The sequence below is a fragment of the Chrysemys picta genome, chromosome 1 (assembly GCF_011386835.1).
Source record: "Chrysemys picta bellii isolate R12L10 chromosome 1, ASM1138683v2, whole genome shotgun sequence".
Classification (NCBI taxonomy): Eukaryota; Metazoa; Chordata; order Testudines; family Emydidae; genus Chrysemys; species Chrysemys picta.
In genome coordinates this window covers 16,904,476-16,930,232 of record NC_088791.1, presented here as the reverse complement: position 1 = coordinate 16,930,232, position 25,757 = coordinate 16,904,476, and the positions used below count along the sequence as shown (strand labels likewise).

Below are 25,757 nucleotides of genomic sequence, written 5' to 3'. Positions count from 1 at the left end.
ATGTAAAGAAAAACTTGAAAATGTGACCAGAGAGTACTTGATATCCATTTTGAGTCAGAAGATAGCCTGAAACAATTGCTCCAACTAGAGAAATGCACTGCTCATTCATTAGATTAGAGCCTGCTGCCACTCCATGGAGATGCAGAGTAATGGGAGAACTCTCCTGAGTTTTACCTTGGGTCCTGGATTGCCATATTTCTGTCTTGATCCTCCCAGATCAGGGTTGAGGTACATCGGCAGGGTAGAATGGAAAAACTTGCCATTCTTCTGACTGTGTCATATCTAGTCTATGAATAACTGGATTAGTAGTTTGTGGCTGGCTGTGAGGTGAGGAAGATCTTACTGAAGAAAATCTAGTAAAAGAAATGAGTTTTGTATCTAGTTCTGATGTCAGTGAGGTTGTGGTCCTCCTTGTCTTGTGGGAGTGAGTTCCATAGGTCGAGCTCCTGTGAATGTTCTGTTCACCTCTGAGTTGTCTCCCCTGTTGATCAACAGTTTCAAGATAACCGGTAGAATATAGCGGTTAGAGGAAATTATGGTCCAGGGCTTTGAGTATTAGGACAGAGGCTTTGTATTCAACTTAATCAGGGAGCTAGTGCAGAAAGGAAAGCTAGTGATCTGTGTTAAGTGGACAGGCGGCTGCATTTTGTACCATCTGGAGCTTTTAAAGTACATGCGATTCATTCCTAGTTATGAGTTCCCGTGAGCTAACCTAGAAGTTAAGAATATATGGACTATGGAGAGCTGGGAGAAGGGTCGGAATCTAGGGGGAGCATGGGCCGTTATAGCAGGGATAAGGGGGAGACCAGAGGAAACAGAGAGGGGAAATCAAATCAGCGTTTTAGATATCTATAATCTAATGCAAGAAGAATGGGGAATAAACAAGAAGAACTAGAAATGCTAGTGAATAAACACGACTATGACAGTTGCTTCACAGAGAGTTGGTGGGATAATACACATGACAGGAATATTGGTATAGAAGGGTACAGCTTGCTCAGGAAGGACAGGCAGGGGAAAAGGAAGGAGGTGTTGCCTTGTATATCAAAGATGTATGCATTTGAACTGAGGTTGAGATGGAAATAGGAGGCAGACTTGTTGAAAGTTTCTGGGTAAGGATAAAAGGGGTAAAAAACAAGGGTAATGTCACGGTAGGGATCTACTACAGAGCACCTAACCAGGCAGAAGCTGGATGAAGCTTTTTTTAAACAATTAACAAAATCTTCCAAAGCGCAGGACTTGGTGGTGATGGGGGACTTCAGCTACCCAGACATCTGTTGGGAAAATAATACAGCAGGGCACAGATTATCCAACAAGTTCTTGGGATGCATCGAAGACATTTTTTTATTTCAGAAGGTGGAGAAAGCAGCTAGGGGAGAGGCTGTTCTAGATTTTATTTTGACAAATAGAGAGAAACTGGTTGAGAATTTGAAAGTGGAAGGCAGCTTGGGTGAAAGTGATCATGTAGGGTTACCATATTTAAAAAATAAAAAAAGAGGACACTCCACGGGGCCCTGGCCCCGGCCTAACTCCGCCCCTTCCCCAAAGTCCCTGCCCTAACTCCGCCCCCTCCCCTGAGCGCCCCGCATTCCCCCTCTGCCTTCCCAGCCATGCGAAAAGGGCTGCCCGAGCGCTACCGGCTTCACAGTTTGCCGGGCAGCCACCAGACCCTGTGCCCCCGGCCGGCACTTCCCCAGCGCAGCTGGAGCCCGGGAGGGGGAAGAGCCCAGGAGGGGAAGCGCCCTGCCAGGGGCACAGGGTCTGGAGGCTGCCCGGCAAACTGTGAAGCCGGTAGTGCTCGGGCTTCGGGCAGCCCCCGTGCCTCCGGACCCTGCGCCCCAGGCCGGGCACTTCCCCTCCCGTGCTCCGGTGGCTGCTGTGCTCCCTGAACTCCTGGGCTCTGTAAGCACCGAACTGCCCGAGCGCTACTGGCTTCGGGCAGCCCCCATGCCTCTGGACCCTGCGCCCCCGGAGCCCAGGAGGGGAAGTGCCCGGCCGGGGGCACAGGGTCTGGAGGCAAGGGGGCTGCCCGAAGCCGGTAGCGCTCAGGCAGCTCGGCTCTTAAACAGAGCTGAAGAGTCAGGGGAGGAGCACAGCAGCCGGAGCCCGGGAGGGGAAGTGCCTGGCCGGCGGCTCAGGGTCCGGAGGCAAGGGGGCTGCCCGTAGCCGGTAGCGCTGGGGCAGCTCGGCTTTAAACAGAGCAGAAGAATCAAGGTAGGGAGCACAGCAGCTGCGGGAGGGGAAGTGCCTGGCCGGCGGTATTTTTCCCGGACATGTTCAGCTTTTTGCCAGTTCCCCCCCAGACGGGGGTTTGATTACCAAAAAGCCGGACATGTCTGGGAAAAAACGGACATATGGTAACCCTAGATCATGAAATGATAGAGTTAATGATTCTAAGGAATGGTAGGAGGGAAAACAGCACAATAAAAATAATGGATTTCAAAAAGGCAGACTTGAGCAAACTCAGAGAGTTGGCAGGTAAGATCCCATGGGAAACAATTCTGAAGGGAAAAATAGTCCGAGCGAGTTGGCAGTTTTTCAGAGAGACATTATAAAGGGCACATGAGCAAACTATCCCACTGTGTAGGAAAGACAGGAAGTCTGGCAAGAGACCACCCTGGTTTAGCCAGGAGATCTTCAATGATCTGAAACTCAAAAAAGAGTCCTACAAAAAATGGCAACTAGGTCAAATTACAAAGGATGAATATAAACAAATAACATAAGTATGTAGGGACAAAATTAGAAAGGCCAGGGCACCAAACAAGTTCAAACTAGCTGTAGACCTAAGGGGTAACAAGAAAACATTCTACAAATACATTAGAAACAAGAGGAAGACCAAGGACAAGGTAGGCCCATTACTCACTGAGGGGGAACAGACAAAAACGGAAAATGTAGAAATGGCAGAAGTGTTGAATGACTTTTTTTTTGTTTCAGTTTTCACCAAAAAGTATAGTAGCGATTGGAAGTCAAACATAGTGAATGCCAGGGAAAATGAGGTAGAATTTGAGGGCTAAAATAGGAAAAGGACAAGTTAGATGTTGTCACGTCACCAGGGCCTGATGAAATACATCCTAGAATACTCGAGGATCTGACTGAGGAGATATCTGAGCCATTAGCGATTCTCTTTGAAAGCTCATGGATGACAGGAGAGATTCCAGAGGACTGGAAGAGGGCAAATATAGTGCCAATCTATAAAAAGGGAAATAAGGACAACTGGGGGAATTACAGACCAGTCATCTTAACTTCACTACCTGGAAAGATAATGGAGCAAATAATTAAGTAATCAGTTTGCAAACATCTAGAAGATAATAAGGTGATAAGTAACAGTCAGCATGGATTTGTGAAGAAAAACATGTCAAACCAACCTAATAGCTTTCTTTTGACAGGGTAACAAACTTTGTGAATGGGGGAAGCAGTAGATGTTATATCTTGACTTTAGTAAGGCTTTTGATACTGTCTCGCATGACCGTCTCATAAACAAACTAGGGAAATGCAGCCTGGATGGAGATACTATTAGGTAGGTGCATTAATGGTTGACAAACCATTCCCAGAATGTAAATCAGTGGTTCACAGTCAAGCTGGAAGGGCATATCGGGTGAGGTCCTGCAGGGATCGGTCCTGGGTCTGGTTCTATTCAGTATCTTCATCGTTCATTTAGATAATGGCATAAAGAGTACACTTATAAAATTTGCGAACAACAGCAAGCTGGGAAGGGTTGCAAGTGCTTTGAAGGATAGGATCAAAATTTTAAATGATCTGGACAAACTGAAGAAATGGTCTGAAGTAAATAGGATGAAATTCAATAAGAAAAAATGCAAAGTACTCTACTTAGGAAGGAACAATCAGTTGCACATACAAAATGGGAAATGACTGCCTAGGAAGGAGTACTGCAGAAAGGGCTCTAGAGGTTATTGTGGATGGCAAGCCAAATATGAGTCAGCAGTGAAACACTGTTGCAAAAAAAGCAAATATAATTCTGGGATGTATTAGCAGGAGTGTTGCAAGCAAGACACGATAAGTAAATTCTTCCACTCTACTCTGCACTGATAAGGCCTGTACTGGAGTATTGTGTCCAGTTTTGGGTACCACATTTCAGGAAAGTTGTGGACATACTGGAGAAAGTCCAGAGGAGAGCAACAAAAATGATTGAAGACATGAGCTATCAGGAAAGATTGAAAAAATTAGGTTTGTTTAGTCTGGAGAAGAGAAGACTAAGGAGGGACATAATAAGAGTTTTCAAGTACATAAAAATTTGTTACAAGGATAAAGCAGAAAAATTATCCCCCTTGCTCTCTGAGGATAGGACAAGAAGCAATGAGCTTAAATTGCAGCAAGGGAGTTTTAGGTTGGACATTAGGAAAAACTTCCTAACTGTCAGGGTAGTTAAGCACTGGAACAAATTGCTTATGGAGGTTGTGGATTCTCTGTCATTGGAGGTTTTTAATAACAAGTTAGACAAACACCTGTCAGGAATGGTCTAGTTATTACATAGTCTTGCCTTGGGTGCAGGGGACTGGACTAGATGACCACTTGAGGTCCCTTCCAGTCCTACTCTTCTCTGATTCTGTGATTGTGACCGTGACACAGTCCTGACTTATATTTCTGATAGAATCTCTGGTATTGACTGCAACCACAACCAGGTTCAGAACCAGGTTTATATTAGAAGGTTGATTTTAGATTGCCTAACTCAGGGAAAAAATTGGTTATTTCATAATTTGTCCAGTGAGAGGTTTCTTACACACACTCTTCTGAAGAATCTGGTACTGGCCTCTGCAAGAGACAGAATCCTGGACTAGATGGACCACTGATCTGGAATGGCAATTTCTATGTAATGTTCATTGACTCAGTGCCTCCATTCACATCTTGTTGATGGTTTTGTACCAATACATTGACGATATATTAGCACCGAAAGGTCCATTGGATGATATCAGTAGGACCCATCATACAGAATACTGTATTGCTGATAAACATTGACATACAAGGAAAATTTATTTTTTACATGGTATCCTTCATACAAGTCACAAAAAGCTTTGAAGGGCAAGTTAGTCATAAACTAGAGAAAACAGGAAGGTTTCAATATGAATTTTTAAATCCGCTGACATGGAGGAAAGGTAGCAGGGGACAGATATTTCCAGTAGGTGGGGCAGCACCATTGAAATAGCAAAACTCGCCCTACTGTAGAAAGCAGCAGTCACAAGCAGTTAAACAAAAATGACCACATTTCAATTAAAAACCCTCAAAAATAGAATTTGTAATGGAAATAGAAATGTGTCTGTGGTGGTACTCCTAGGCACTGCTATAATAGGAGGATTGCATTCACTGCATTTAGAGTATCAACCAAATGACAGTGCATGACCTTTGTCATGTTTCATTAGGGGAGTTCTTTCCTAGGGACTAATGCAACAAGTTGCCAAGGGTTGACACAGTGTGGAACTTTACTCAGCCTGGCTCCGATAGCACTATTTTTCCCCTGAGGAGCTGTGCTCTAAGACACTGTGGGTTCATTTATTCCAAGTAATGACTGAGCCAGTATGCAATCTCCATGAGAACAACATCATGTTGTTTGCATTATCATTAAGACATTACGCTACCAAACTCTCAGATAGTTTAGTGATGTTTTTTGTCCCTTTTCCATGACGTGGATACAGAAATGGAGAAAAAACTACATTCATTGGAGAAATTAGCTGAGAACTTAAGGGGACACTGTCAACTTGAAAATCGTCCTTCTGTCTGAAAACATTTTACCTACTATCATTACGAATTATATATAAGATTCCTATAACTGAAAATGATTAGAGGAGAAATGCTCTCTTTCTACTTTGCGCACACTTTGTGTAGTGACAGTTTCACTGTTTTCCCTGAGTAGTCATTTCCTCCTGTTGTTTGTGTGTCTTTCACACAACATAGAGAGAGAAATCTTGTTTAAAAATAAGCAAATGTGATTGTAAAATCACAAAAATTGGCAGAGGAATAGAAGCTGAAACTACTATCAACTTTTTTTTAATTTACTAGAATATAAATTGATGTCTGTTTCAAAGGACAATGTAATCTTTCACATCATCGACTCTGATATTGTAATCAGTTGATTATTATTACTTTATTATTGTAGCACCTAGGGATCACAGTCATGGATCAAGACCCCATTGTTCCAGGCACTGTACAAACACAGAATAAAAAGACAGTCCCTGACCCAATAAGCTTTCCGTTCATGCAAAGCTGACCACCGCACCTATGTGAGACCCTGTTGACATCTGTGGTACTCCAGATGGGCTACCCCATGCCCTCATTGATCAGACTGCGGGATTGAGGCCATAGATTGTAAACAAACACCTGTATATTGTGAATAGTGCCTTACATTATTAAAACTGAAATAATTTTAAAAATACATTATTTTTTAACCCTTTATACTTATTTATTAATATTTTGAAGACTGTGTGTGTATAATATATATACACACTGTGTGTGTGTGTGTATATATATATATATATATATATATATATATATATATATATATATATATATATATATATATATATATATACACATAATATACACACACACACACACACACACACACATAAAAATATAAAAAATCTTTCATATATCACTTGGATATATGAAGTCCTCTTGGATTATAAGCACTTTGAGCCAGAGACCAAGTCTTCCTGTATATTGCCCTAACATAATGGTGCTCCAGATTTTGAGACCTCTGGCCACTACTGCAATAGGATTGTTAATCATAGTAATACTTAGACTATTTATGTTCTGATTTACTTTTTGCACTTCTCTCAGGTGGACAGTGAAAACAATTAGTCAGTTTCACTTTTGTTTACAGTCAGTTTCATTTCTTGCTTTCAATGTTGCAATGTGTTAGGGTTGCAGACACAGCAGGGGAATGTTTTATCTGTTATAATTCCAATGAAAAACAAACAAATTTTGAAAATAGATCTAGTATTTTAAGCTCTGTAAAAGCTTGTTTTTTACAAAATCTAAATTTTGGACCTGATTGACATTGTCCCCTTTAAAGCAGTTGTTTTTATATGTGTTTATAAAAGCTCAGTGTCCTCTTCTGTTTTGACAATATGATAAATGCCCACTGAAGATTTAGGACTTCTTCATAACTCCTGTTTGCTAGCAGCCTGACAGACAAGATCATGAGACCAGAAGGACCAGGAGGAGACCTGCCTTTCTCCGCTAATGCCAAAATGCATATGGTGAACAGGCAGTTATAAATATCCACCACTTGTGAGGCTTAGTTCAAAGTTCACCATTATTTTAATACAGATTTTCTGTATGTGACATAAATGAGATGTAGACATTCTCTCTCTCAGGTTTTTATAGGCAGCTAATCAATATAGTATCTAGACACAAAATAATATATTTAAAGATAAACACATAGAACATTGAATTGCCCTCTGGTCTTGCCCTCCTAGTTTTGGCCACTTTAACTTCAGTTTTTGTTATTGTTGTTTTTATTTTTAATCCTCCTCCTCTTCCTTGTTTTCCCCTTCTCAGTTTTGACAAGACACTTTAAAAAAAATGCTATCTTTTATTTTAGTCTTTACAGAAAAATATTGCACTGCTAACCACGTGGATAAACTTCCTGGCCCCAGAGACTGGGTACAGATTCTGCAGGATCAAATTAAACTGGCAAGAAGACGGTTAAAAAGAGGTTCAGGTAAGCATGAAAATGTCAGAAATAACAACTTAGCATAAGACTAAAGTCATAGAGCCTGATTTTTTTCAGAGGTGAACTGAGCACTCACAGCTCCCCTTGACTTTAATTGTAGTTGTGAGGGCTCAGTACCTCTGAAAATGAAGCCAATACACTTTTGGCGTGTTGCCGCTAGAATGCAAAATGTGGTGTTTGATATGTTTTGAATGGTAATAGTCTTAAGGTATGTCTTCACTGTAGAGTTAAGTCAGGCTCTTTCTCAGGTGTTGCCTCGAAGCCCTTCCTGTCCACCATACACACAACCATCTCACTTGAGTTTAGCAGTGCTTTAAGCCCAGGCTAGCTTCCCAGCTGGGGCTATAGACTACTAGAGGTTAGGGGCTGCTTTCACTTGGGCTGGTAACCTGCCCACTCCTCAGTGAGGACACAGGCTAAATTACTCAAATGCTGAGAATCCTCCAGTGCCTTCCCACAATTTCCCCCCATGCGCCCAAAGGGACAGACAAGTTCTTCCACAATTCACTGAGAGAGAATCATAGAGCTCAGTTTACTGGAGCCCAAAGAATCATAGGATCAGAGGCGGATTACTGTTTTGTGGGGCCATAGGTCAGAGCAAGTGGGGGCCCTTCCCCACCCTTTCCACCTGCAGTCCCCCATCCCACCGGCGCTCCTGCCGGGAAAATGGGGGTGGTGTGTGGGTCTTGCCCCGCCTCCCACCCAGCACTGGGATTTGAGGCACGGGGGCTTGCCCCCCTCCGCCTGCCCGGCGCTTCTGCCGGGAAGCGGGGTCGGAGAGCGCGAGCTTTCCCCACTCCCTGGCAGGAGGTCCGGGTGGACGGAGTGGGGCAAGCCTCCATGCCACTACCCTGCTCGCCAGCAGAAGTGCCTGGCAGAGCGGGTCAGGGCACGGGGGCGCCCAATTGGCCAGGGCTCGTGGGCACGGGCCTCGTTGGCCCAGTGGCTAATCCGCCACTGCATAGGATATGTCCCCGGAAGTCCTAGCGACACACGTGGGTAAGTGCAGCACTAGTGGGGACACAGTAGTTTTGGCTTTGCCGAGTGGCTGCCCACACACAGGTTAGGCTCACTCAGTTGATGATTACCTGACTTAACTCTGCAGTGACGACATACTTAGGCTCTGATTTTATAATTAATGGCATGTCGGTGCAACGCACTGCCCATGTGCTGTCAATTCCAGTTGAAATAAGAATTTATAGTTTTAGAATCCACGGTAGAATTCCTAGAAAGCTGAAAACAGTTTCTCCCCATTATAGTGATGTATGTGTAATTATTTTATACACTTTTACCAGTCTCCTTTCTAAGTGCGGTGCCCCCTTTCCTGCTGGGGACTCTCTTCTTATGTTGGTTCTCTCTTACTTCTCTCCCCAGCATTTTCTTCAGTCTCCATATGCAAGTATTCCCAGTCCTCCAACCGCCCTCTCCCCAATAGCACCTGACCCCCATTGTGTGAGGCACATCATTTGCATCACACCAATAACCCTTCCTTACAGCCACTTTTCTTAGCTTGCTTCCTTTATTTTTTCTTACTGCTCCGCACTGCAAATAAGTGCATTGTTTCTGTTGGTTTAAGGGAAAAAGAGCTAGATGAAGCACTGAATCCAGGTGTCCAATCTGACAATGTAAAGCTCTAGGCTTCTGGGCCAACTGGAGTTATTCTAACCTATTGAACTTGTGTGTGTTTATGTATAGCCTTTTTAAAAAAAATAATCCATTGTGAATTCCAAAGGCTGAATATTCAGCTGGCCAAAGAGTATGAGATAGACCATGGCAGATGAATGAACTGTTGCCGTTTGCTGGATCCATGCACCAAAGAGCCAATGTTTTCAGTCCTGAGCTTTGTCTGTAGCATTCGGTTAGGCAAGTATCTGAGGTAACTGCAAAAGCTGAGGCATTCTTCTATCGCACTGTTCTGTCAACACTAATGGGAAATGCACAGAAAAGTGTAAGAGAGTAAAAGAAAGGAGGGGGAGATATAGAAACAAAAAGGGGGAAAGAAGGGCAGATTGTTTGCTAGCAATAATCCCCCTTTTCAATAAAAAAAAAAAAAAAAAAAAAAAAAGGTGAGTTTACCAAATCCCCTAGACTATCAAGCCAACTCTGCCCTTGAATATGAGGTTATGAGGTGAGCTTGCTAGTGAGAATCATCGGATTGCTTGTCATCGCACAGCAGCATCCTTTTCTGCCATTGATGAAGGCTTCAGAAGGCTACCTAGTCCTCCTTGACTGGAAGAATGGCACTATGGTGCAGGTCTTCAATGACATGAAGATTCATATGTGCAGTGGAGGAGGCGAGCAGGGAGAGAGACTGGGAGTCCTTGGGGTATCTGCAGAGATGCAGAAGAACTTTTGTGGAGAACTCCATTGACCTATCAGAGGGGTATCCGTGTTAGTCTGGATCTGTAAAAAGCGACAAAGAGTCCTGTGGCACCTTATAGACTAACAGAAGTATTGGAGCATAAGCCCCACGAAAGCTCATGCTCCAATACTTGTGTTAGTCTATAAGGTGCCACAGGACTCTTTGTCACTTTTTCCATTGACCTAATTTGATTTAGTTTGTTTTGAATATTTTTCCAACATTCTTGTTTGCTTTTTGTGGTGTGCCTCTCCAGGATGTTAGCTAGCGCTGCAGCTCTACTGTGGGAGTTAACAATGACTTTATGGGTTTTCTTTTAAAGAGGGGCTACCAGGAACCACTCCCACCTATGCTCTTTACCCAATATTGGGGAGCCGAACTGGAGAATGCTGCATCTCAGCCTTAGCAATAAGAGGCTTCCTATGAAAAGATGAGTGAAACTGAGCCTAGTATACTAAACTAGGTGGGGTACTAACTATGCCTATCCAGAGACAAGAACTGATCAACCCAGTGCGTGGGTGGACAATGAAAAGAAATACAGTAACCCATAGTCCCATTTTCCAATTAGTATATAGAAGCTGAATTGTTGTAAAGACTCTATTTTATATTGTTTCTTATATTTGAATGTATGTTTTTTCTACTGGCCCTTCACCTACATCCCAATCTCTCTGGATCTGGTTGTCCTCTCACTTAGGCATTGTCTATACACAAGTTGTACCAGTATAGTTGAAGTGGCACTATCTCCCCAGTGTGGATACAGTTATATTGGTATAACGAAGCTTTATACAAGTTTAGCTATTCCCATATGGAGAGGGGAATAATATATACTGGTATAACTGCGTCCCTACTAGGAGTTGTGCTGGTAAAACTTTTTTTTTTTTTTAATTACACCCGTAATTGACATATACTGGTACTAAAACTAAAATCTGAGTATAGATCTTTACACTTGTAAATCAGGAATAATTCCACTGACGTCAATGGAGTAGAAGTGGAGTAAGTGAGAGGAGAGCTAGGCCGGGAGGTGAAATTCGGTCCCTTTCAAGTTAATGGCAAAACTCCCATTGACTTCAGTGAAGCCAGGATTTCACCTTCTGTATGTGGTTGCTTTTTTTCCTTCATTATTTACTTCGTCCTCAGTTTTGACATCATCACAGAACTATGTAATAATTTTCCTAGCAGAACACGCTAACAAAAGAGTTCTCAGAGCAGAGCTATAGCACCTTGGGGCTAATTTCTTTCTAGCTTCCAAAATGCTGCTTCATGTTTTCAAACCAGTTCTCTTTATTCTTACTTTAAAACTTTGCATAATGAATGTAGTGCCTGGGAAAGGTGCTAGTCTATTTGTCAGACCCAGAGACTGAAATTCATTATTAGAGAGCACAGATACGCGGCTGGTGCTGGCCATGCAAGCTTCCCGCACGCTCCACCTACCTTGGAGAGACCAAGGTTAGCAGTCTAGACTCTCCAGGAGTAAGAATATAGACTGCTAACCTAGTAACAAAGGCAATGACTTGTGTGGGGATGCTTTGAAAGTAGAACCCAAACTGGAGTCTGGTCTGAATTCTCAGGCCCATAGCCAGAAAGGTATTTAGGTGACTAGTTCCCATTGACTTCAGTGTGCCTCAGTTGCACCAGTTTACTTAAATGTGTGATTTTTAAATTTACTATGGTGGTGTAGCCATGTTGGCCCCAGGATATTAGAATGACAAGGTGAATGAGGTAATATCTTTTATTGGACCAACTTCCGTTGGTGAAAGAGACAAGCTTTCGAGTTCCACAGAGCTATTCTTCAGTACTGGGAAAGGTAATCGGAGTGTCACAGTTAAATATAAGGTGGAACCGATTGTTAAGCATAAGGAGTTTACACAAGTTGCAAGAAACCATTCAAAATGAAGTTGGCAATTAAGATCTTTGCAGCATAGGACAAAGGAGAGAGAGTGGGTTACAAACTGTTGTCATGAGACAGTGTCTCTGTTGAGTCCATGATTTTTGGTGTCTAGGAGAGTTATGAATTTAAGCTCCCAGGCTTGTCTTTTGAAGGTGTTGTGCAGCTTTCCTTCGAGGACGAGGACTGAGAGGTCAGATATAGAGCGATCATTTTGTACGAAGTGTTCACCCCCGAGGGATAGGGTGTTTTTGTCTTTTATCATTTTTCTCTGTGAGCTCATTCAAGAGTGTAGTGATTGTCTAGATTCACCCACGTAGTTGTTGTTCGTGCATTTGATGCACTGGCTGAAGTACACCACCTTGTGATAGTCATGTGTCAGACCATGGATCTTGAAAGGCATGTTGTGGGAAGTATCGATCATCACAGCAGTGGAGATATGACTGTGGGTGGTAAGCTTAATGAGGCTACGGGTGTTGTTTGAAGGCCAGAAATGGGAGTTCAGGAAACCCTGGTTTCTTGCAACATGTGTTCTTTCACCAACAGAAATTGGTCCAATAAAAGATATTACCTCACCCACCTGATTTTTTAAATTGATTTATGCAACTTCTAGTTTGCAGTTTAAGCTCTGGTCTATACAATTTTTGTAGTACTTTAACTATATTGGTATAGAAACAGATTTAGTTACACTAGTGCAACCCTATAGTTATAGCTGTATACATGTATAGGAACAAATTGTAAGGCACCTTTTTTATTGGTATAACTGTGCCCACCCATGTAACTGTTTCCATACAAAATCACACCCTTTACTGAAATAGTAAGATCAGTGTAGATCAGGCCTGAGGGGTTGTCTACATAGAAAAATTGATTCAAATTAAGGTAGTGTGTGTAATTAAAGAACAGCTGTTCCTGATTAACTCCATGTATGGGTGCTCTGATTCTGGAATAACTCCCCATGGAGACGTACCCTAAGTTTCAAGGTACCTAAAGATCTTATTTGCAATTGAGTTAAGCTAAACTGGTTTAAGACTTTGTTAAACTGATATGTGTCCACACTGGTGGGTTGCACGAATTTCACTAATTCAATTTCTAGCTAAGCTGGTGCACAAACTGTGTGTGGACAGGCTTGAGACTACTGTTGTTTTTCACAAATGCCACCAAAAGCTGTTTGGCCCCTACTGAGTTGGGCTGAATTTGAACTGCTGACTTGGAAGGGAAAGGCTCTCTATTCCATTACCAGTCCTCTGATGCATTCAGTCCACCCTCTGACTGGGTTTTCAATTTAGGCCAAGTAGCTATTTGCATGTCCAAATGATGACAAATTATGTTCATGAGTAATCTTCCGTGCTGAATCCTGTGGTTTGATAATTTGATAAGCTAATGGTGTAAACGCCAGTGTATTCCCCTAGCCATCTGTGGCAGTAATAGCTTGAGAACTCCAGCAAATGAATGGGGAGGATCTGCCTTTAGTGCTGCTTTCTTTAGTATTTACCCTCTTGAGTATTTTCAAATTAAATGATATTCTGATCACAGGATCCTAGATGTTGTCCAGCTTCAACCTTATTTATCATATTTGTCTCATTTCCTAGAATTAGGTACAGAATAGTCTCTGACTGGGAAGGCTAATCAACAAACTGCTTTTAAAAAAACCCTGCTCGCTCTCTAGAAAAAACTTCCCCTGGGTAGGGTTTGAAAGGTTGTTATCCTAATACAAATAGAAATTAATTTAAGGTTAGCATCAGCAATAACATTTTTTCATAACTGGAAATAGTCTTATTTTGCTTTGGATTTTTCTCCGTTCCATTAGATTATTGCCTTAGATCTGAGACTTGGGTTTTTTCTTTTAATTTACTAGATCTGAGAATAAAGCTGTCATTGCCATTAAATTTTTATTGGCCTTGTTCAGGCTTTTCAAAATTTCACAAGTTGGCTGTCACAAGGGAGGAAAAAAGACTGTGAGGTTAATGCTACAAATAGATGTTATAATTAAAATAAACTAGCATGATAATATTCTTCACCTTTGACTGTTGGTCCCACTTCATGCAATTGGCACAGCCAAAAAAAATCCACATGTTTGTATGCATTCTGGGGCACCGGATCATACTGCCAATTCTATCCCTTCCACAACATCTAGCCTCAGCTCCCTGCAACTGCTGGGGAGGGAGGGAGTATGGCCAGGGACATGAAGTTGAGGAAAAATCAGATGTATACATTTCCCTTTTTAGAACAGGATAAATTACAATGCAAATTGCATTGTGATTTACAGCTGCCCTGACTAGCAGTAGCTCCCATTGTGTAGTCTTGCCATGCTACAAAAGGGGAATATGGGTAGGTGGCCAGTGGACCAGCCAGCGACGACACATCCAGAGACACCGCCGTTGGCACAGTGATTTAAGGAGGGCCATGAATGGGCTAGTCTCAGCAGGAAACAGCCCTGCTGTTGTCATCATCTCTGCATCCAAAACTAGTATCCAAACCTTCTGGCTATTCCACTCTGTCTCCAATAATAAAAAATGGGGCATGAGCCACACATCTCTTCTGATAAGTCCTCTCATCCTTTTCAAGTCTTGAAAAGGATATGAGCCATTATTCTTTAATGGTAGTATGTTGCTAAAAGCCTCCATATAGACAGGAATGCTGGTACAGAATGACTAAATGCTCCTAAAGCACAGAGTGAGTAAGAGTTCTTCATGCAATATGATTTTACTGTGTGTAACTCAAAAGCCTTTAAATACCATACATAATAAAAGAAAATGAAGCAGCACTATGAAATGTGCTCCGTCTTTTCAGGTCTGATTGGTGTGAAGTAGTCACCTGACATGATGATAGTAGTTGCATCATTGTACTATTGTTTATTTTAAACACTGCCTGATTACAATGGAAAATTCTGGGGGCGAGAGGAGAAAAACTTATATTAAATCCTTGCTGGACTGTGCTGTCTCACCCATGTGTTGAGACCTCCACTCCATCATTACCACATCTTCCTACGCCTCTTGTGGTATTCTTTTTCCCCTCTGCTTGTGTCTTTGCCCCTCCTCTCAGTCCTCTGCTTTCTCTGGTCCTCTCTTCGTGATGTAATTAATACACAAGGCATATGTGTCTTGTGAGATAGCAGATTCTTGCTAGTGCTGATTTATGTTTAGCAGCAGACACAAGGGCAGATATTATGTTGGATGGGAATCACAGGAGTAACATTATGCTTTCCTGGCCAGTATTTTATCTAGATTCAGGAGAATAACGACAGCAAAACTAATAAGGGCAACCTCTCTATTAACCTCTTCATTCCTGCACGTACATGCTTCTGTGCAAGCAGCAAAATAGCAGGTGCACATTTGCCAGACAGGCACATTCCGCAGCAGCAAAATGATTTCGGAAAAAGGTCTGAAGGACGTGGCTACAGGAGTGTTTACCGCAGTTACCAAACTCTTTCTAAACAAAGAATACAAGAGCGTTTCAAAATTCCAATCTTGCTTGCCCTGTCATGCAGGTAGGCCCATTGAAGTCGAGACAAGTACGATTTGGCTCATGGCCGATGGGCGTGGTGTTTGAAAGCAAACCACATTTTCCTGTTTAGAATGGAATGTGGAAGGGTGATCTGCCTCAGCATTTGGAGGGTCAAGGTGTTTATTGCTTATTTGTGAACTTGAACTTAGCTTGACCTGCTTCCCCAATAATCATCTGAAACATCTTCTGTTGGGAGCCAAGGGAGCTCACTGGATGAGGGCTCTGAAAAAGGCTGTTTAATGTTGGCTCTGAGCAGGTCATAGTGCTTTAAGACCTTCAGCTATTTAAAAAATAAACTAATCCTTGTTTTCAGTGAGTTTGGTGCTGTTTGACAACACTGTTAAGGGTAATCAGCACAAACAACCCAGTTAAGGACGTGCACTGAATTTGGTTGTACAATATATCTGTATTACTTTGGCCAGTTTTTGACATCTGCGAAGACGGGGGCACATTACAGTGGGAATGTACCCATTGCTTTATGACCATGATCCTCTTTGAAAAAAATATAAATATCAATATATAAGGAGTGATGCATGAAATAGTAGTACGGAGATGGTGTATTGGTACTCCTGTTTACTCTTTTTGCCACTAGAGATCAAAATCTTAACAGTGTTCAAAAAAAGATGTAGAAATTTGTGTGTGTAATGAGAACATCTGAAGTTACATTAGATGGGGGTATAGAGCCTGATCCTTAGCCCACTGAAGTCACTGAGAAGACTCTCTTTGGCTTCAGTGGGCTTTTGATCAGTCTTGTAAATTCTCATTCTTCAGGACATAAGCCAGCAACTAAGGGCCAGATTTACAAAGGGATTTAGGTGCCTAAAGATGCTGATAAGGACCTACTGGGTTTTACAAAAGTGCACAAGTGAATTTGACACCTAACTCCAATTGACTTTCAATATGAATTAGATGCCTAATCTACCCAGCTAGGTTCCAGTCTGCATTTTTAGGTGCCTAAATCCTTTTATAAATCTGGCCCAAACTGATTAGGATTAGGGGGAAAAAAATCCCTTTTGGGCAGGCTGTTACATAATGGTCACATTTGGGGATTCTTGCACCTTCCTGTGAAGCATCTGATACTGGCCACCATTGGAGACTGAATACCAGCCTCAGTGTTACCACTAGTCTGATCTGGGATGGCAGTTGTTAAGTAAAAGTTACAAAATTATTGTAAGCGTCCTATATCAGCAGGAGTTTGAGTTCTTCAAGGGAGTAGTGTATTACTCCAATCCAATGCCCAGCATAACCACGGATTAATACCCAGACTACCTTTCCTAAGTTTGCATTTTTATTATATGACATTTTCGCACAAGCAGTGACTGTTTAACTGGATGCTAGCAAATTGCAGCTGAGAAGAGTAGATAGAGAATGGCAAAAGCACTCTACAGTATGTAGCTTTTTAATCCTGTTCCTGTATTCAGTAAAAGTAATGAGATTTCTTGTTTATATTTGTAATCAGCAGAGACGACTGACTGCGATGAGAAACTGGACATTTCTCTACTGCAAACAGGTAAAATGCATTAAGTTTTTTATCAGGTACCAATTCTTTATTTATTTAGCATAAAGCAGATTTCAGTATTCTAGGTATGTCATATACCAGGGATCGGCAACCTTTGGCACGCAGCCTGCCAGGGAAAGCCGATTTGTTTACCTGCTGCGTCCGCAGGTTCGGCTGATCGCAGCTCCCACTGGCCGCGATCCGCCATCCCAGGCCAATGGGGGCTGCGGGAAGCGGCAGCCAGCACATCCCTCGGCCCGCGCCGCTTCCCGCAGCTCCCATTGACCTGGAACGGCGAACCGCGGCCAGTGGGTGCTGCGATCGAACGACCCTGCGGACGCTGCAGGTAAACAAACCAGCCCGGCCCGCCAGGGGCTTTCCCTGGTGGGCCGCGTGCCAAAGGTTGCCGATTCCTGGCATATACAGTTTGGATAATCTGCACACGAGGCCCAGATGTCTAAGTTTTGAATGCCTTGTGTTTTAAAAAAAAAAAAAAGAGAGAGACAACGTGCACCAGAATTTCACTATTTTCCCCTTGATTTCCTATTCATAAAACCTCCAGTTTGACAGTAATGGCTAAATGACACAAACCAGTAAGTGATCTTCATGACTCCAGATGGCAACTTGTGCTCATTCATGATATTTCTGGGTACTTCGAAAATTCTTGACACCACATCACTTCCAAGGACTGGCACAGTAATTTGTATCATACTGTGTTTCAGTTCTGCATTGGTGTACTACTAGCAATAATATATTGGGTTTACAAAGGGATTGCAAAGCTCTTTATCTGATATGGAAGATCACTTTTAACCCCTCTCTTCCCCCCACCCCCGTTCCCTCAAAATGCACCCACCCTCGAGTCAAACATGGCAGTTGTTTAACAGCAAACTTTAGTGCTGTGCAACAGTCTAGGGCAGGAACTGATGAAGATTTCCATGTGCAATTGAAACTTCTAGTTGGAATTTAAGTAGGTAGGCTAAGATTTTTTTAGTGATTTTTTTTTTTTTTGAGTGCTGAACTTGAGATACCCTACCAGGACTTGATTATTAGAAAGTGCTGAGCACATAACCTCTGAAAATCATGTGTTCCAAGTTCGGCATCCGGAATAACTAATCACTTTTGAAAATCTTGACTATATAGATGGTAATTACCTGCATTTAAAATGTCACCAAGTTGCAGTTTAATATCTAGACCCGAGAAAAATGTGATAAAAATCTTGAATGATCAGGACATTGGGTTTACAGTTTCTCTCTCAGATCAATACAATATAATGAATACTAATGAAAAAGATTCCTTGGAAATTAGTCACGCAACATCTGTAAAGAATAAGTGTAGGCTGTTTACTGCTAGCAGATTGCTATATCCAGGGTAGTACTTTGACAGCAGCTCTCCACAGTGCTGTAATGTACCCTACAAACGCTCTGTGATGGTCATGAGAGCAGTATTGCAACATGTGTCCCAGCAGACTATCTTCCCAATTACTCTTACATAAGGCTTGTGATGGGTCTTCAGACATCCTCAGTGCTGAGGTGCTATGGGTTGGAGCATGAGCTGCTAGCAGTGAGGCACTGGTGGTTGAAATCCTGTTGTCAGACTATGTGGAGTTACTCAGGAGTAGGACCAGTGAAGCAGCTATAATCTTGTTCATGGGGGGCTGGGAGCACATGCTAACTGATAGGAGCTGCAGTGCTGCTTTCTTAGCTACCCACTGAGCATTTCATGGTACTAATTTGATAACAGATGCAGGAAGCTCTGGTTTTAAAGGTCTCTTTCAAGTGACATCCTGTTTGTGTCTGTTATCAGGGATGGAAGCAATTCTAGTAAAGGAGAACCCTAATAAATGTTACGTTATTATGCAGTGTTATCTTTTCATTGCTCTAGTAATTTTATTCAGTACCAGAATTATTTTATTGGAGCCTAATGTAGTTTCTTTAGTATTTCACATCTTACATCATTGGTGAAAATGAATGTGATGCATTGAGACAGCCACATTAGTAAAGAGACAAGATTTCCATCCTGGGAATCCTGTTCTCTTTTCTGCAAGATTTCCAGCGTGTATTTTTGAATGTGTGCCCATAAACCCTTGAATATGTATGTGTGCACAATTCTGAGGCTTAATATTTGTCTTGCAGTATATAGATCTCCCTGGAATCTGTGGGAGGATGCCTAAATTGACAGTGCAATAGTCCTTTTCTTTTTCAGATTGTGTGTGTGGAAAAAAGGTGAACTCCAAAGGCTTTCAGCCAAGCATTTTAATTACACACATTATTATATATGTACAAGTGACTCTTTATAGAATGTATCAATAGTTAATATTCTACCATTCTTGGGACTAAATCATTTTAAGTAATATACAGACAATATAATTATGGTAATTATAATAAAGGTTACTGACGTAGGGAGCCAAAATATACGCCTTCCATCAAGGAGGCTGGTAAAGGAGGTAGATATAACCTTTATAGCGATCCTCACCTGTAGATTAGATTCCCTTGTACAATAGCTGGTTTTTGCAGGGATGTCACTGGTGGATCATTTAAGGAGAGTTTCAGATGTGATCTATTCAGCTGGCTTGTGTGTTTAAATTGCAAGCTCTCTGGGGAAGAGGCGCTCCCGTACTGTGTGTGTGTTCAGTGCCCTGCACAATGGGGCCTTGATCTCTGGGGGTGAGGGGGCCCTCAAACAGTACCATAAAATAAATAATAAATCAGTAATGGTCAAGGGCAAACGGATTATGTTAGTCTTCCATGATGTAGAGACAGCCTTTGACACAGAGTTTGAATGGAATTACTTGAAGGGAGTACAGCAGGAAATGGGACTGGGAGCAAGAATGGGATGCTGAATCGATTTATGGTGTGTATATTTAAAACACTTATTATCTGGGTATCCAAGAACTGGACAAAATTGGGAAGCAAGAGAGTCCAGAGCAAGTGAATTGAATAAAGTTTGGATAAACATGAAAAAATCTTTTAAGCTGCATAGAGGGATGACTCAGAGGTGCCCGTTCACCTCTTCCTTTTTCCCTGCGGAAAAAATTAAATCTGAACACGGGGGATACAGGCTGAGGAATCCCAGTATACAAAGGGGTTTAGATCCCTCAGCCTTTGTGTTTACAGTTAAGGAAATCCTGGACTACTTAGCTTAACACAGGAAATCATATGACATCCAAAGGTTTCATTATTTTTCATTATTTTTAAATTCTAAAACCAAGGAAGGATTTTTTGCCTAGCCATATTTCTGTGTTTAGGAGCACAAATCGTGTTGTGGTTAAAAAGTATCTTTGATGCTAATTATTCCTTCTGCTTAAAGGATTCAGTGAATTGGGAGACCTTTAAAGTGAACTGGAAGAATTATGGCTGTTACATTTTAACTTATTAAAAACTTGGGTTTTGTTTCAAACTTTGTGATTAGGGTCCCTTAGGCCTGGTCCCCACTTAGTCCGGACTTCGGACTAAGGTACGCAAATTCAGCTACGTTAATAACGTAGCTGAATTCGAAGTACCTTAGTCCGGACTTACCGCGGTCCAGACGCGGCAGGAAGTCTCCCCCCGTCGACGCCGCGTACTCCTCTCGGCGAGCTGGAGTACCGGCGCCGACTGTGAGCACTTCCGGGATTGATCCGGGATCGATTTATCGCGTCTTAACCAGACGTGATAAATCGATCACAGAACATCGATGGCGTGCTGCCGGACCAGCCGGTAAGTGAAGACTAGGCCTTAGAAAGTATTGGTAGAGTTACAATCCCATATTCACTTCAGTGTAGGCAGAAGACTGCCTAGGACCTGCCAAAATCCAAACTGTAGGGACCTGTCTTGAGGGACGCCAGGCAGCCAGTTACCCTGATTGGTGGTGTGGAGACCAAGGTAGATGTTGGATAAACATTTAGCAGAGTGAATATATGGCACCCCATTAGGATCTTTAACTTTCCTACTTAAGGAATGATGGCTATAACAAAAGAGTTCGGATCCTGGCATGTGATTTACACTGCGTATTTGGAATTAATGAGGATTAACGCCAGTCTGACTCACTTTCCTAAAATATCAAACGGGAACAAATCTAATCCAACCTCAGCACTGGTGGTTATGTATCTTTAGCCGAAACATTACACACTAAGGATATGTATGTCCAGGGATGCTACAAGGTCCTCTTTAAGCCCCGAGCGAGAGATTTAAGCAGTGCTTTAGGGTTTGCATAGTCCCTCTGCACTGGAGTGAATTTCAAGTTGTGAAAGAATTTGAGACCACTAATAGGAGTACAAATGCCAGTCTTTGGGTCCCAGGGAGATACAGCTTTGTGAAAAGATCTCTTGCTAAAGAAACAGATGATAAGAAAATAACTAGGAGCCAATCCTGTATGGCCTGCCTCCTTTTCTCTTGGAATACAATGGGAAGAAAATGATACCTTAGAAACCTCTTCAAAACCTTAAATATAAATGCTTTATTGTAATATAAATCTTTATCCTTTCAGTGCATGATTCTACAAGTCCTCCCTTTTCATCTTGTTGTGTTTGCCTCTTACACTGATTGATGTCTGTCTCCTATATGCTCTGTGCTCTTACTTCTATAGTTGTAATTCTTCTGTCCGTCTTCCATTGTTCTGTTTAGAAATATATTTTAATGTGGTTTTAAAAAAGATGTGATATAATCATGCAACTTATCTCTGGTTTTTATTCTGCCATATGCATTTACAGTATCATGATTTTTCAAGTTTTCCAAAGAATAACCCAAAGTATATGCTGTAGGCTTAAAATTCATGCGGTGCTTTGTTCACCTCTTTAGAGCCATATAACTTCAAAGATATAAGCACTGTAGTGTGGTTTGTACGATATTCTAACACTTTACACCTCACTTCATGTGTTCTGCATTTTGCTATCAAAACCTCTATTCACAAATTCAATATATAATAGGATCTATTTTTAGACAACTAAACCCGACACTGGCCATCTAAACACACAGATAATTCAGCAACCTCACAAGTATTACATTTGAGTCTCTAAATATTTAACTCATGTAGGTTAATTTGGAACACAATTTTAGGAAATGACTGAACTGGTATAATTTATTTTTTCTAATTTATTTAAATCCTCTCTTTCTTCAGGTAGCATTCTTGAGATCACAACAGATAAGCTGGTCGACTCAAAACCAGATTTTTCTGCTTAAATTTTACTTTCTGCGTCAGTGTTTCATTAGCAGATATAAACATCCTTCAGTTTGAATGACATTCCTGCAAGATCTGTGTAAGCATTTCAGCATACTTCAAGGTGGGGGATGTTCCGTGCAGTTTTCCCTTCAAGTTTGAGTTGTTTCACCTATTTTAATGAAACATGGGATAATAAAGCCACCAAATTGTTTCAAGATTTTCCATCATAATTAGAGATGATTTTTTTTCAATATCCAGTACATTGTCTAATTAGTGTGGTATCCACTGCAACTGAATAAATTCCCTTGCCTTTGTTTTTCTTCCTGATTGTATTTTCCCACGTGACTGTATGCATGCTAACTGTATTTCATCTTCAATTACACAGAAGTAAAATAAACAGTTCAGGGAGTGGTGATGGAATCTCCCCCTTTCATGGGCCCAGGAAGCTAATAAGAATGTTTGGTTAGGGGGATTGGTTAGTCCTTTTTTTGTTCGGAAGACTCACTTTTCCTTTTTGCTCACTATTTGACTATGTTTGAAGAGAGATGGTACAAACTGCCTGTCCTACACTGTCTAAATAACATGGCACACACTGTATTTGGCCATAGAGCAGGGTATATGCTGATAATGTCTGTTTCCTAGTGGATGGTATACAGAATGTATTTGTGAAATGAGTTGGAGTTCCCAGCCAGTTTCTGGTGCAGTGGTTCTCCAGCATTTTCACTTCATAAAATCATCCTGCCCCACCTCCTCCGCAGCCTCTCAGAATCCCCCACTGCCTGGTTCTCAAAACATTTTATTTTGTAGACCATCAGGGAAAGGGTTCATGGACCTCTGCTGGTCCACACACCACGGTTTGAAAACCACTGCCCTTGTGGACATATATGGACCTATGGACATAGGTCCACCTATACAAACCACCATCATTACTAGCACTCTATTGAGAGTCTCAGCAGTTAGGATGAGTGAATTGACCAAGAGATTGAATTACCCTCTCACCCTATAAGTGGTCCCTTCAGGTCAGGACTGAGGCTTACTGATGTGGCAGGGTGGGGAAAGTTGCACTGCTGCTTCTTATGCGACATCTCCTGCTGCCCTCTGCACCTTTAACTCTGCACCTTCACCAGCACTAAATTCACTTTAAAAAAAATAGAGAGAAAAAATATAGAAAGTATCTTATCCCACGGATATATTGATCACCAGCCAGTTAACTAATAGTGTGTGTTTCCTGGGACGCTACAGAGTGCAGTAGCCTTTGCCATCGTGTTTCGTTTTCCTTTGTATATTTTCAGCCCATCACGATGCTTTCTCCTTGAAACTATTTGGTCTTTTTTATCGAGTGTTTTAACAGAAGTGCTATTACAGAGAGTGGGCCTGTTTTCAAAATATTTAAAGTTTTTTGCTGCTTTTTACAAATATTTGTCACGGTCATTAACTAGCATAAAGACCGGCGGCCTGATTGTCACAACTGCTGAACTGCCCGCAAATAACACTGAAGCCAACAGGAGCCCCTGAGTCTCAGCACCATTGAAAATCAGGCTTTTGATCTTTCCCCTCCTGTTTAAAAAAACATGTACTATGAAAGGTGGTGATGTTCTCTTTAAAACTGTGGACTATATCGAATGTGCACTGCAGACCTTAAAGAGCATTTCCTTCAAAGGCTGATGTGACTGCTTCCCCCATGGTCTGGATTTCTGAGCAGGGCTGTGGCAATCTACAGCCTGTGCAGCAAATCTGCCAGGTACATGTCACAACCCTTAACTGATGGAATCAACATTTTGTAAATTTTAAAAAATTGCATTTTGTGTTTACTTACTGTGACTACTGTTCAGACTTTCTTCAGCAATCTTTTTATAGGGTTTATTAGAAAAATCATTCCATGTTTAGGTAAAGCATCTCAATCTTATGTATATATGTTTTATTAATATGTAAATATTTAGATATTTTTAAATTACTATGTTCTTAATAAAACAACAAGGGGCTAGTTGTGAAATGGTGTATAACGTTGTGTTGTGTTACCAATCTCTGGGAAAACCCTCTTTGTCAGTTCAGAAAAGAAAAACCCACAATAAATTACTTTAATTGAACATGTGTCTTCTGTGTTATGTACTAGATGCCCATATTTCAGAAGGGGGTGCCTGGTAATTCAAAGATTTTTATTAACATTTTAACAGCCTTGTATAAAAAAAATGGCATTTGCGGGGAAGCTTATGAAAAAACCCATAGCAATAAGATTTCCCCAACTATCTGAATTTGGAACTATTTTGCCTGCCAATCAGAAAAATGGCTATATGAAATCTCATAAGAATTAAGTGTTGATATGCTTGAAGTCTAATTTTAATTGAATTAGGTGTCTTTATAATCTTCACTTAAAAGGTTAAGCTCCGCTTCTATGGAAACAACACATAGGAAAGAGAAACCAGTATTTGTAATGCAAAAGTAGCTGCTACAACATGTTTTCATAACTTATTACAGTAGAACACCAGAGTTATGAACTGACTGGTCAACCACACACCTCATTTGGAACTGAAAGTATGCAATCAGGCAGCAGAGACCCCGCTCTTCCCCCCCCTCAAAAAGTAAATACTGTAAAGAACAGTACCATGTTCAATGTAAACTTGTAAAAAATAAAGGGAAAGTTTAAAACAAATTTTTGACAAGGTAAGGAAACTGTTTCTATCTTGTTTCATTTAAATTAAGATGGTTAAAAGCAGCATTTTTCTTCTGCGTAGACATTTCAAAGCTGTATTAAGTCAATGGTCAGTTGTAAACTTTTGAAAGAACAAATGTTCAGAGTTACGAACAACCTCCATTCCCGAGGTGTTTGTAACTCTGAGGTTCTACTGTATCACACCTCATCAAACATTGTTTAGCCTTAGAAAATATTTCCTGTGAAAACATGTTCCTTAGTAATAATCAATCAATTACAACGGCCTATTGAAATGAATGAGCAGCCAGCCATACTTTGTCTATTTTATATAGTCGCACCTGTGAGGAATTGTATAGTAAAACGCCTGATGGTCATTCCATTATAGATCTCAGAGGTTGCATTGAGCTTCTGAAATCTTGCATGCCTGTACAGAGCTTGAATCAGTTAAGTGACTTTTAATTGTAGAATATCTTTTTTAAAATTGTTCAACTGTGTTCACTTTGGTCTTCCAAGTAATTAAATTGGTTTCCGAGCCAAATGTATTTCATACCTCCTACCATTAATGCTCATCTAGCTTGATGGAACAAATCACACACACATTAGTAACTTTGCTGAACTGCCCTGTGCTTAACATTGTAGTTATGTTCCTGAAAAATGTGACTTTAAGCGAAACGATGTTAAGTGAATCCAATTTCCTCATAAGAATTAATGTAAATAGTGGGGGGTTAGGTTCCAGGGACATTTTTTTCACCAGACAAAAGACAATATTATATACACACACACACAGTATAAGTTTTAAACAAACAATTTAATACTGGTACACAGCGATGATGATTGTGAAGCTTGGTTGAGGTGGTGAAGTCAGAGGGTGGGATATTTCCCAGCGAATACCTTGCTGCTAAATGATGAACTCGCAATTGGCTGAGCCCTCAAGGGTTAACTCGTTAATGTAGCCTCACACTCTACAAGGCAGCACGAATGGAGGGAGGGGAGACAGCATGGCAGAGAGAGACAGAGACACACCCTGTGTGTGTGGAA

At 41.4% G+C, this 25,757-nt stretch overlaps 1 protein-coding gene across 8 annotated transcripts in view; it reads left to right on the top strand.

Annotated features, from left to right (window-relative positions):
* BEND7 (BEN domain containing 7) overlaps nucleotides 1-25,757 on the top strand; it is a 108,574-nt gene that overhangs the window by 33,259 nt on the left and 49,558 nt on the right. The window contains exons 7-9 of one of the 8 annotated variants that reach the window (XM_005311186.4): nucleotides 7,556-7,675; nucleotides 16,895-16,945; nucleotides 22,028-24,156. In XM_005311186.4, coding sequence (XP_005311243.2) covers nucleotides 7,556-7,675; nucleotides 16,895-16,945; nucleotides 22,028-22,089 — 233 coding nt within the window. In that variant the 3' untranslated portion in view covers nucleotides 22,090-24,156. Of the gene's footprint in view, nucleotides 1-7,555; nucleotides 7,676-16,894; nucleotides 16,946-19,135; nucleotides 19,376-22,027; nucleotides 24,157-25,757 lie in introns of those variants that run through there. The other 7 variants (XM_024111845.3, XM_065553267.1, XM_065553209.1 and 4 more) reach the window with 7 other exon arrangements.